Genomic DNA, 13,274 nt, shown 5'->3' on the forward strand with positions numbered 1-13,274 from the left:
TTTATATTTCGCAATCTACCTAATTCATTAACTACTGTCAATATTTTTGTTTCTATTAATAAAAAGATGGGCCTATTTCCGGGGGTTCAAATTTGATTTGATTTGATTTGATTTAGCCTATGAGGCATATTTGGCAAAATAAATAAATAAATAAAATAAAAGAATTGCTGATTTGATTTGAGATGCGAATTAATAGAATGTTTCCGATTTTTGAGGGACATGGACTCATTCGCTCACGGTATACGCAATAGACAGGGTGCATGGAACAGGCCAGGGTGAACAAACCCTAGGGTTAAATACTCCATCCTTTCTCTCTCCAAGGTTTCTCTCTCTAGCAAAGACCTGAAAGAAAGAAAGTAAGGGAGCCAATAATAATAAGGCTTCTCCAGTCTCCACTACTCTCTCTCTCTCTCTCTCTCTCTCTCTTGCGGTCTTGCCCCCCTCGAAAAAAAAAGAAAAAAGAAAAAAAAAAAAAAAACCCTAGAGGGGGCAGTCCGATCACTCGAAACCCCGACCAAAGATTTTGCAATGGATCTGCCAAGTCTAGCTGTGGTGCTTCGTGCTGCTCTTAGCCATGTACCGGAAGAGAGGAAGGCCGCCGAAGACAGCCTTAACCAGGTATAATTCTCCTGCTATTTATTTCATTTTTCATTTGTTTCCAGATTTATTTGATGATGTTTTCTGTTTCATAAGACAAGTTCGACCTTGTAAGTTGACGGCCCAGTACTGTTTACCTCAATCCCTTTCAAATTTCCTCATATACTGCTATTGGAATTTTGTTACAAACATCGCAACTTCTATTACGAACGCTTTATTTTATAAATAATTGAGATTCAGATGGTACTTCTGACTGTACAGGGTAATCTGTTTTGCCAGTACAACGTGGATTTGACCTTCTATAACATCTGAAACTTCCTTTTCTAGTCTGGTGATGTCGTTTCGTTTGATTGTGATATCTCATTTGCCTAATCATTTGAATCTTCTACAGAATAACCGAGATCTTAGTATACTGAATTTGTTTTAGCTACTTGATTGCCTACTAATTTAATTGCCACAAAAAGCAGCGGCGCCTCCTTGCTTTATAATCACACAAGTAAAATTATCTCACTATTTTCTTTTGCATTTTCAGTCGGCAAGTGCATGTCAATGTAATATAGCTTAAATGCTGAGTCTTCTTGTAATACCTTTTGCTGTCCCTTCTAAATCAGACGGACTTTTCTATTTTACCATGCTTGAGAAACAAAACATATAATGTTAGAAATGCACATATACGTAAGCAGGGGGCTACGGGGGTCAATCATATAAAATTTTCATGCCGAGTACGGGGGTCAATTTTACAGTACCCATAGCATTTTACTCTAAACTATATAGAATATCACGCAGATAAATTTTCAAAATGAATGGGGGTCAATTGATCCCCGTTCCCTCTTACCAGATACTCCACTGCCGTAAGTGTGCTTGATGAGACTGTTGCAAAATTGATCTGGATATAAAACTGAATTCTGGTTGGGTACCAGTTTCACAAAATGCACTGCTAGTCTGCAACTGTGATTTTCTTCCCAAGCTATATTAAAAAATTTCATATGTTGTTTCTTCTTTCAATATTATCCTGTTGAGATTATAGTCAATGATTAAATAGCTTGAAGTTCAAATTTGACCAAGGACACTGAAAACCCAGTTGCTGGGTACAAAATGTCTACCTTTCTGTAAAACATTGGTCCTCACAAAAGAAAGCAATAGAAACATTTAATCATGACCAGGCTACATTTGACTTTGATTTTCCTATCTTTTCAAAATGCATATTGGCATTTTTTTTATTCCATAGTTATTATTAATATTGCTTAATTTCCAGTTACAGTACACACCACAGCACTTGGTGCGGCTGCTGCAAATTATTGTTGATGGCTCTTGGGACATAGCCGTGCGCCAGGTGGCAAGCATTCACTTCAAGAACTTTGTAGCTAAGAACTGGTCACCGGGCGAGCCAGGTGAGCCCCAGAGGATATTGGAAACCGACAAGGCCATGGTCCGTGAGCATATCTTGGGGTTCATAGTACAAGTACCACCTTTGTTGAGGTATGCCTAGTAATATCTTGATTTTTTATTGTTTGTTTAATTTTCCTTGGCTCATTTCTGTTTAGGTCTCTTGATTAAGTTTTAAACGGAGTGAGTCTCAAATACTATTTTTTCATATAATTATAACTATGGTCCAGTAGTCTAATGTGAATTCGGTAATTTCTAGGGCTGATTTTGGTGTATTTACTGCACTAATTGTGCTTATTATACCTTGATACCCATTTCATTTCAAAGGTCTCTTAGGAGTGCAATCAAGTTGTTCAATTTTTATATGCTGTGAAATATCATTACGTTCCACCAGTTTTATACTTACCCTAAGGGGCCGAGAGGAAGCCGTATTGTTAAAGTGTAAATGTCAGCTTATCAATATTCCCGTGGTGGAACTTTCTTAACAAGCATGCAATACTGAGAGAGCACTGATTAAATTTTGCAGGGCGCAGCTGGGAGAGAGCATCAAAACCATAGTACATGCAGACTATCCAGAACAATGGCCAAATCTTATAAACTGGATAAAGACCAATCTCGGAGCACAAGACCAACAGATCTTTGGTGCTCTTTTTGTGCTGAGGATTCTTACTAGGAAATACGAGTGAGTTTCTCTTCCCTCATGTCTATTTATGTTCCTATCAAGGTGTATATTTGGAAATGTACCAGAAGGAAAATTTAAAAGCAGTATTCATTTCTGTATATCAAAACTCACCTGAAAAGAGCCAAGTCATTTGTGCATTAGAGAATTCCTCCTAAGAAGAAACACCAAGTCATATAGAGCAAACAAGCTGTTTTCGAGTGAGTTTTGATATCTTTACTAGATTTGTCCTAATCTGTACCATAAACATGTATTGTACAGATTATGACCAATCTAGTACTGGAATTTTGCTATGCTTATGGTACAGATTACAGAACATCATGATTTGAATCGAGGGTAACGGCCAATATAACATACTAATTGTCCGTATCATCTGGTACTGGAATTGTGCTGTGCTTTGTCATACTTTTATTAAAATTCACAATCTTTGTCTTATTTTTTGTTCATCAAAGGTTCAAGTCAGATGAAGAGAGGGTGCCTTTATATATGGTTGTCGAAGAAACATTTCCTCGCTTGTTAAACATATTCAACAATCTTGTTCAGCTTCCGAACCCATCTATTGAAGCAGCTGATTTGATGAAGCTCATTTGCAAAATCTTCTGGTCATCTATCTATGTACGCAATGTACTTTTACCATGGCATTTCAATAGGAAGTTCTTTTTATGCAATTCTCCTTGGCGCTTTGTTCTAAGTGTTAAAATATGAGATATCTTGCCACATGAGTTAGGTTTCATACTGGAACGAACTGTACTTAATCCTTTTGAACTTGAGCGAGCCTTTGTGCGTGATTATCCACTAATCATTTTCAACTCTGCGGGTTGGTTGGTCTCATTCTTGGTTGGTATTGACAAGTACTGGACTGATGATGTTTGCTTGTCAATTACAATATTTTGTTAACTTGAAACCTTGCAGACATTTATAATACGTTGTGTTCAAGTTTATGGATAAGAATAATATTGTGGAATTGCTAGGAACATTTTTTTAACTTAAATTGGGTTGTACATTGATTATGTTACAGCTGGAGATACCTAAGCAACTTTTCCAATTTGATGTGTTCAATGCATGGATGATTTTGTTCTTGACCATGTTGGATAGACCAGTTCCACTTGATGGTCAACCTACTGATCCTGAGGTCAGGAAATCATGGGGCTGGTGGAAAGTGAAGAAATGGACTATCCACATCTTGAACCGCCTCTACACTAGGTAAGCCTTCAATTTGTTAGAAAGTCAAGTATATTATAAGTTGGTTCACCCGAGTAACTAATCAGTGAGAAACAATATTTATAAATATTTATTAAGAAAAACTTCATGAAATTATAATCTCTTTTTTATATTGTTTATCACTTTTTAAGGTTTGGCGATGTAAAGATACAGAGAGCAGAGAGCAAGGCCTTTGCACAGATGTTTCAGAAGAGCTATGCTGGGAAGATATTGGAATGCCACATGAAGTTGCTGAATGTTATACGCACTGGTGGCTACCTTCCTGACAGAGTTATTAACCTCATTCTTCAATATCTTAGCAATAGGTAGCTTTTCTCATTTATTATTGGTTACAACTGTAGATTCCAATGTCCTGATCAATCCTTCTAACACAATTGCTTGATACTTTGATTTTTGTTGTTCTTTTCTTGCCTTTATGTTTGTTAATTATATCTGGAGCTGTTTTGGCACTCGAATTCTGATTGTCAATTGATTTTTCTATTTTTGGCTTTGCATTGATTGTCTTAATGACGTTTCAATAAGCTTTTACATTTGTCCTTGACAATTAATAACCTTCTTTGTTAGGATTTAGAGGATTATTAAATTATGTAGTACGTGTGTTTTATGGTTAGGAACTTAGGTTTGAACTCTTCTCATAATCCTTGTGCTGTAACAATCTTTTCAATATTTTCGGTTCCTTTCAATTTCTTAAATTTACTGAAACCTGATTAAATTTGTGGCGAACTAAAGTCAACAATATATCATGCTCTCTTCTTTGCAGCATCCCCAAAAATAGCATGTACCAATTGATGCAGCCCCAGATGGACATTATCCTCTTTGAGATTATTTTTCCTCTCATGTGCTTCAATGATAACGACCAGAGATTATGGATTGAAGACCCTCATGAATATGTTCGCAAGGGCTATGGTAGGATATCACCTTTTTCTAGTTGAAAAGTTGTGGAATTAAGATCTCATGTTTGCATCTGCAAGATTTATATATGTTGTGTTATTCTTAATGAACCATGCAATGTAAAAATTGTGCAGACATTATTGAAGATTTGTATAGTCCCAGGACAGCCGCCATGGATTTTGTCAGTGAATTAGTGAGAAAACGTGGGAAAGAAAATCTCCAAAAGTTCATTCAGTTCATTGTGGGGATTTTTAGTAGGTGTGTCACGCATTTATGCCAGTTCCGTGAATCTATATTTAACACAGAATAATTTAGTTCTTGTGTTTGTATTGATCTGACACTTGATGGTCAGGTATGATGAGGCAGCTCTTGAGCAGAAACCTTACCGTCAGAAAGATGGCGCTCTTCTGGCCATTGGAGCTTTATGTGATAAACTCAAACAGACTGAGCCCTACAAGTCTGAGTTGGAGAGGATGCTAGTCCATCATGTTTTCCCTGAATTTTCTAGTCCGGTTGGCCACCTTCGAGCAAAGGTATATACTGGATTTTTATTTGGTAGCTTCCTCCCTTTTTTATAATGATATAATTTGTTCTTAAATTGTTTTGCGCCTTTTTTTTTGCATATAACATCAATATGTTTTCTGAGAGCATGGCTATTGCAACTACTATATTGTAAACTGCTGCGTTTTTATGTGTGAAATTAGGCAGCATGGGTTGCTGGTCAATATGCTCATATAAACTTTGCTGACCCAAACAACTTCACAATTGCGATGCGCGCTGTTATAGCTGGCTTGCGAGACCCGGATCTTCCTGTTAGAGTTGACTCGGTGTTTGCTCTCCGTTCCTTTGTTGAAGCATGCAAAGGCATATAAAGTTCTTTATCGTTTTGTTCCTTTTTTTCTTTTTGCACATTCTTTCATTATATTCTAATATGTGACTTCTTGTGCAGATCTAAGTGAAATTCGAAAAGGCCTACCTCAGTTTCTTGATGGTAAGTAGCACACCATGGTTGTGTAGTTGCGTGTAAATTAATACCATGCGAGTTAATAGTATGGTGATGGCCTGTACTGTTGCAGTGATCCTTTAGATATCACCCATCCACAACCTAAATAAGGTCTGAAACAGCAACAACATCCAACAATGGTGAAGCCAGCCTTCACAACTTAAAAACATTTCATCAGTACGGACCTCATGCCATGAGTAGTTTAGACCAAAATTATTACTTTTAGTCTGAACTTTTGCAATGTACACTTTCTGCTGGTTCATTAGGGTTCATCTTACTTCTCTTCCATTTTCAGAGTTTTTCAAACTAATGAACGAGGTTGAGAATGAGGATCTTGTCTTTACTCTCGAGACTATTGTGGATAAATTTGGTGAAGAGATGGCACCTTATGCAATTGGATTATGTCAGAATTTGGTATTTTGTTACTCTTTTTCTCAGAGATAAATATTTATTAGTATCTGAACTTCTAGATTTGCTGCAATCTGTCAGTGTCAAAATTGGTATTTTGTTTTCCATAGATGGTGTGGGTTCTTTTTATTATTTTATTTTCTTTAAATGATGGCAGGCAGGAGCATTCTGGCGATGCATGAACATGTCAGAAGCGGCCGAGGATGAGGGGGATGACTCAGGTGCTCTGGCAGCTGTCGGGTGCTTGCGGGCAATAAGCACCATCCTGGAATCAGTCAGCAGCCTACCTCATCTCTTTGGGCAAGTCGAACCCACATTGATGCCTATCATGAGGAGAATGTTAACTAGTGATGGTCAAGGTATTTCCATTAAATTATGTTTAGGTATGCTCATTCTTGTTACAAGAACCTACCTTGACAAATATCAGTATCTATGAAGTACTATCAGGTCAGCTAATGGTCAATTAGCGCTGTTGGAATCATATAGTAGGGAGAGTTCTTTTGGTTATTCTGCGGAAGTAAAGCTGTAAACAGATGAAAGAAAGAGGCTTGACTATACTACTCTTTTGTAAATTATGTATATATTTGTTTCTTACATAGGTTTTTCTTTCTCTCTGTTTTTTTTTTGGTGAAGATGTTTATGAAGAAATTCTGGAAATAGTCTCCTACATGACGTTCTTCTCGCCCACAATATCTATAGACATGTGGAGCCTTTGGCCTCTAATGGTTGAAGCACTTAATGACTGGGCTATAGATTTCTTTGAAAGTGAGTTGTTTATATCCTTTTTAAAGAAGAACTAGTGATCTTTCGAACACAGGAAGATCACTTTTTGCAGATACATGGTTTCCTTTGAGTATCCTCTTGTGCCAAAAGTGGACCCATTGTTTAGGATCAGAACTTGTATTGCACTGCACTAATTGAGTTTTATGTTCATTGTTAGTGGCTATAGTTTATTTTTTCCAAAAGTGAAATTGATACAGATTGTATGACATTTAGATAGTAGCGCATATAAATGTTTCAATGTTTTTAAATTAAGATCAGGGATCCGTAATGTTGAGGTCTTATTTTTTGCTGTATCAGACAGTGGTGGATATAACGGAAGTTATCCTTCACATAGATGTTTTTTTAGTACCAGGTGGACCATAAATTGACCATACAAGTCTGAAATTGCAACATACATTGTAAATGAATATTGGGCCACTGTTTGCACAGAGGACCAACTATGTCACCGCCGTATAGCAGAGAGCTACTTTCATTTGCCCTGTAGCATTTTGTGTTTGAGCATAGAATAAGCAGTGCTCTCAAAGGGCTATTTATGACATTGTTGGCTTGGCATAAATGCTAGATTGATTTACTTATTTGCCTTTTGTTTTTTGCACCTTCTAATCATTCGAAAATGGAATTAACTCATTATTTACTGTTTAGCTGATTTGCAAGATTGATCTAGTTCAGTTTATTATTCCTAGATATTTTGGTGCCCCTTGATAACTACATTTCACGAAGCACTGCTCATTTTCTAACTTGCAAAGATCCTGACTACCAGCAGAGCCTATGGAACATGCTTTCAAAGGTGCATTTTTGTTTTTTCCTGTGAATTGTTTAGTTATATTACGGGATAGAAAATATCTTGTTTCTAAGTTATGATTTTCCAATGACCAAAATTTGTTGAACTACTACTGATACACTAACAATGCATAATTTAGTATATTTTCACTTTTTCAATGTTGTTGTTATGTTATATATTCTTCTTTTGTACATAACACAATAATAGTTAAGTTATTTTCTGGGCAATCATTATCAGGACTTTTTTAAATTATTTTGTTAAATTGAATATGCATGCTGGCATCCTTTTGTTTTTAGGATAATTTCTAACATATAGTCTGATGGCAGATTATGGTGGATAAAAACATGGAGGACTCAGATATTGTGCCAGCACCGAAGCTGATTGAAGTAGTGTTTCAAAACTGTAAAGGACAAGTGGATCAGTGGGTTGAACCTTATCTTTCGATCACAATTGATCGATTGCGAAGTGCAACAAAACCAAACCTGAAATGCTTGCTTATACAAGTGGTATACCGTCATTATATTGCATGATGTATATTTGGGCTTTTTAAATACTAAATAGTATTTCACACTGTGCTTGGAGTGCCAACCTTTTTTGCTCGATAGAAAGTTTCCTTTGCTTTTTCTGTGCCATGTATTTTTGAAGGCTTTGATGGTATGCTAAACTTGTAGTTCTGGCCAAGAAAAACTTAAATTTATCTAGCTGGCACATTATATGATGAATGTGCCATTACATTTCAACCCATATGTACTCATACTTGCTGAAATGACAGAGCGCTTATTTTCTGACTGGAAAACTTGTGTTGATATTCTGTGACCCTGTGCAGATAGCAAATGCTCTCTTTTACAATCCTTCTCTGACACTTGCGATACTTCACAAGCTTGGTGTTGCAGCTGAAGTTTTTAACCTCTGGTTCATGATGCTTCAACAAACCAAAAAGAGCGGCGTTCGTAAAAACTTTAACAGGTACTTTTTTTTACCCGTTCCTCTTTTGTTCTATTTCTTCGTGCTTTGAGGCAGCAGGTTCATCTCATTTTAATGTACATTTTTTTTTGATAAAAAATTTAATGTAAAAATTGGCAACTAAAAGAGTAGCTTTGTATTTCTTATCATTAAGGGCACTGGATCCCTGGCCAAACTGCTGTGAGAATTGATACTTAATCAAACAGAATTTGTTTTGAACATCCTAATGGTAAAGATAGTTGTGCTTACTGGATACCTATCTGTGGGGTTAATAGTTATTCTACCAGCTAGAGGCATTATGTGGATCTTTTCATCTGTCCCGAGTTTCTACATCCTGCTTAGCTCATGCTCCTCATTTCTTCTATAGGATCAAAAGTCTCCTTGCTGATTGTGATTAATTGCAATTTTATTGACAGAGAACATGACAAAAAGGTGTGCCTCTTGGGATTGACCTCTCTTATCAGCCTCCCGGCTGACCAATTACCTCCTGAAGCCCTAGAGCGGGTTTTCAAATCAACTCTTGAACTCCTTGTCTCCTACAAGGATCAAGTTGAAGGTGCATCTTTATATAATTTTAACCATCCCTTCTGTGATTTTGGTCGATGAATTAAGATTTATATTCTCTCCAAGTGCTTGCATGTTTTGGTCATTTATGAGAAATTATGTTAATTCCTTTTAGTCAACAAAATAATTTGTATGGTTTATTTATAGAATCAAAGAAGCTGGCAGAGGAGGGTGATGATGAGATGGATGGATTTGACGCTGACACTGAAGAGGAAGAAGAGGAAGAGGCAGATATGGGAGATGCTGAGGATGGGGATGAGGCCGACAGCCATAGACTCCAAAAACTAGCTGCTGAGGTTAGTATATCTGTAACTGTAAGAATTGTGTTACTTTTCAACCAATACTGATCTATCTAGCATAGTCAATTTAAGTTATGGAGATCTCAAATTAACAAAAAATCAATCATACAAAAAATAACCTTGCTTAATCTCACATGATACTGTCAGAAAATGACCACACTGTCATCAGGAAATCTGTATTATTTTCTGCTTCTATTTTCTATATGCTAACTGATCGTGTGATGTAATCAGGCTAGAGGATTCCAAGAGAATGATTCGGATGATGATTCGGATGATGATTTTGATGAGGATGAAGAGATGCAGTCACCCATAGATGAGATCGACCCATTTATTTTATTTGTAGAGACCGTCCAAGGTACACTTCCTACCTTCTTTTCTTGGAAGGAATTTGCTGCGCCTACAAAGCCATAAATCTGTGCATTATTACAATAATGAATGTACTTTCACCATTTAAGGCACGGCCAAGTCCAAAGTTGACCACTTTTTTGAATTATGCTAAAAGATGCCCAAACAGGCATATTCTTATTTTTGGAGATACTGAATTTTCTTTCCATGAAACATGGCCAAGTGACATTCATTGCATATTTTCTGGAATCTTGGATAGATGAATTTCTGGAATCAATTGAATTGTTTTGTGCTCTCAGGTGTGCAAGCATCCGATCCTGCTAGGTTTCAGGGGCTTATGCAGACCCTAGATTTCCATTACCAGGCTTTAGCTAGTGGGGTAGCCGAGCATGCAGATAAGAGACGCGTGGAAATTGAGAAAGAAAAGGTGGAAAAGGCAAACAATGCCCATAAGAGTAACAGCAGCTCTGTTACAAGTATTTCCATTGAGTGAATACCGGATATCGTTATGTCGATCCAAGTATTTGCATTTTGTCTGTCAATGGCTTCATGATCGGCTGGTCTCCCTTTCAAATGTGACTTTGAGGTCAGCAGAAAATATTACAAAATAGTGTGCAATTTTCCCTTCTCACAAGAAAGGTGTTGTGATAATAGAAGCATCAAAGGGGGATGTTTCTATTATCTGCCGCTGTGGTTTGTTATCATTATTGTAGCACTATTTATTGTAGGCATTTTTTTCTCCGTTCTTTTTCTTCTTATTTTTCTATTTAGCGGGGCTCATAAACTTCAATTTTTTGTATTAACTTTATTTGGGTCGTATTTTTTAGTTTAATTTGGAGTGGGACTGGTGAGATTTTGGTATAGAGTGTATATTGATATGGTTATTGTATGAGCGATTGGTACATGTCTATGTAAGAGGGTCATAATAGATGAATTTTGAGGTTGTAATATCTTTTGAGTTATGGCATTGTTAGGTCCGGTTGGCCTAGCTTCTTAAATTGCTAATCTGCTTTTGGTTCTCACATAAATTGACATAATTCATGGGAGGGCAATTTCTTGGCTTAATTTCAGTCCTGATAATAGTCGATCAATTTGGACTCTTGCTGACAGTTTATATTAGCACACGTATGTACAATAAGATTATTATACAAGCTTGTTTTAATTGAAATATAGTTAATAGTTAACAAGGATTAGCAAGTTTGTTATTTTTGGAAAGATACTGTCATGTACTTTGTTCGTCTTGAGAAATCAGATTCATCCATTAAATATGAAATATATGTAATCTCTTATAAATATGATTGATGTGCAAATCTAAATTTATATATAATTCACATTTAGTGGTGAAGAATTAAAGATGAAGTCCCAACGTGCGGCCTGAAGAGGTTGATAAGTGAATCTGATTCAAAATTATTTGGGACGATAGTTTTTAGCAAGCTTCTTTTTTTTTTGGTTAAAGCATGTGGAGATTTACAAAATTTAGGGTGAGGGCAATAATCCTACTAGTTTTGTTGGAGCTCTGTATTTCAATGGAACCGATAATGAAAAAAACAAATGGTGGAATGAAATATATGTAGATTGTTTTTTTAAATGGCGGAATGAAGAGCGCAGTTTCAGATTTAATTATTATTATTATTTTTTCATAACTAGGCAAAGAGCCAGAGGCACTAGAATGCAAGCAGTTGATGCCTCATCTTCTTTACATACTATAACAGTCGATGTCGAAATTTGTTGAATCAAATCGGGTGCAATTTCAAAATCATTTGATTAACTAACACTGTCATATATTATATTGTTTCACTAGTCATTAAGCTAGAAAAATACTGGTAAATGTTACCATAAATACAAATTAATAAATGATTGAACGCAAGAACTAAAATAGAAAACCGTACACATCTTAGAAAATTAAAAAAAAAATGTTGAAATTTATAACAGTATATTTAATGAAATTTGAGAGAACATTTTGTTATTGCATAAAATTAAACAACTAATCACTGAGGAATCCTGACCCAATATCTCTAAATCATGCCACCTACCAGCTACCATTCACTTATAGAGTTATAGTCAGTACTTGATCTACATTTTACACTGGAGACGACTTATTGAATGAGCTTCAGATTGTTAGATTCGAATTTGTCATACTTTTTTTTTTCACTGACACAATAAATTTTCAGAGAACTCAAATCCATTTATCAAATTCTTCTACCTAAATGTTTAATCACATTTCAGGGGACATATTAATTTGGGCTTTAACACTATGCACAACAAATATTAATGGGCTGAAGCCTGCCTGAAGGCTTGGGATTAATCTCATTTTACTTTTAGGGAAAATTATGGATCATCTCATGGTGACGGTGTGCTTGAAATCTATCTTATATGCTCCTCTGGTGTGTAGTCTAAACTCTAAACGCAATGCGCTTTTATCCAGCGCAAACGAAATTACACCTGACAAATCAAACAGTTGACTTTGATTAGTAGGAGTCATCAAACCTATTAATTAACAAAACAAATCAGACGAAATCTACTTAAAAAAAATAATACAAGGAGATATTTTATATATTATGTTGTTTTCCCGTCAACCCGCTCAGCTCAATGCCTCAATGCACAAGCCAAGTTTGAAATAAAAAATTAAGGTTGGATCTGCTAGTAGTGTTTAGGATGGATGCTACTATTGTCTATTGGACTCGGAAAATTGTGGGCAACTTGCACGGTATTAAAATTGATTAAGAGAGAATTAATTAATATTCAACCTTTGAAGAGGCTTCATCTGTACTTGTGTATTATATATGTTTTATCATCATGGAAATTTCAAGGAGTTACGTGTTGATTAATTATTAAGCAAAATCTAACCAAATCTACTAAATTAATTAGATGGGCATGCAAATTTTACAAGTTTTAACGCCAAATTTAATTTCATTAATTAGGGAGAATTTCATGTGTATCCTTGTCTAACCTTTTAAATTTAAAATAATTTATTTTTGTTCACGCTCCAAATCTATTTAATAGTTTTCAAAATTTACTGAGTATATATTTTGTTGGAAGTAGAAATATAATTATGGTCTTATGATGAAGATTGCGTTGGTTTTGTTTTTGTACAAGTACATGTTTCATATTTTGCAGGATGCATGTGATGTTATGAGGTTTTACAGGGTTACAGAAGTAATTATAGCTTCCCAATATTTAATAAACATGTTCCATATTTTAATTGCCAGATTCATAAGTCAGCCTGACATCATCATCATCATTATTATATAAAACAGATATCAAGGATCGATTTGCACGGTGATTGTGATTACATTAATTGCATCTTAATTTACTCTCTACTCTCTAGTGATTAACTTAATTCCTTTTTTAAAT

At 35.7% G+C, this 13,274-nt stretch overlaps 1 protein-coding gene across 1 annotated transcript; it reads left to right on the forward strand.

Moving 5' to 3' along the window:
- Nucleotides 1-290: 290 nt before the first annotated feature.
- Nucleotides 291-10,918, forward strand: LOC144552075 (importin beta-like SAD2). Its single transcript, XM_078300168.1, has 21 exons — nt 291-618; nt 1,853-2,076; nt 2,510-2,665; nt 3,115-3,277; nt 3,681-3,865; nt 4,015-4,188; nt 4,644-4,789; nt 4,909-5,032; nt 5,127-5,307; nt 5,479-5,638; nt 5,724-5,765; nt 6,073-6,191; nt 6,343-6,544; nt 6,819-6,950; nt 7,652-7,755; nt 8,076-8,255; nt 8,576-8,715; nt 9,129-9,268; nt 9,424-9,572; nt 9,807-9,930; nt 10,220-10,918. Exons 1-21 carry the CDS (start codon nt 529-531, stop codon nt 10,411-10,413), a joined length of 3,129 nt encoding a protein of 1,042 aa, XP_078156294.1. The 5' UTR covers nt 291-528; the 3' UTR covers nt 10,414-10,918.
- Nucleotides 10,919-13,274: the final 2,356 nt, after the last annotated feature.

The sequence above is a fragment of the Carex rostrata genome, chromosome 3 (assembly GCF_964058835.1).
Source record: "Carex rostrata chromosome 3, lpCarRost1.2, whole genome shotgun sequence".
NCBI lineage: Eukaryota > Viridiplantae > Streptophyta > Magnoliopsida > Poales > Cyperaceae > Carex > Carex rostrata.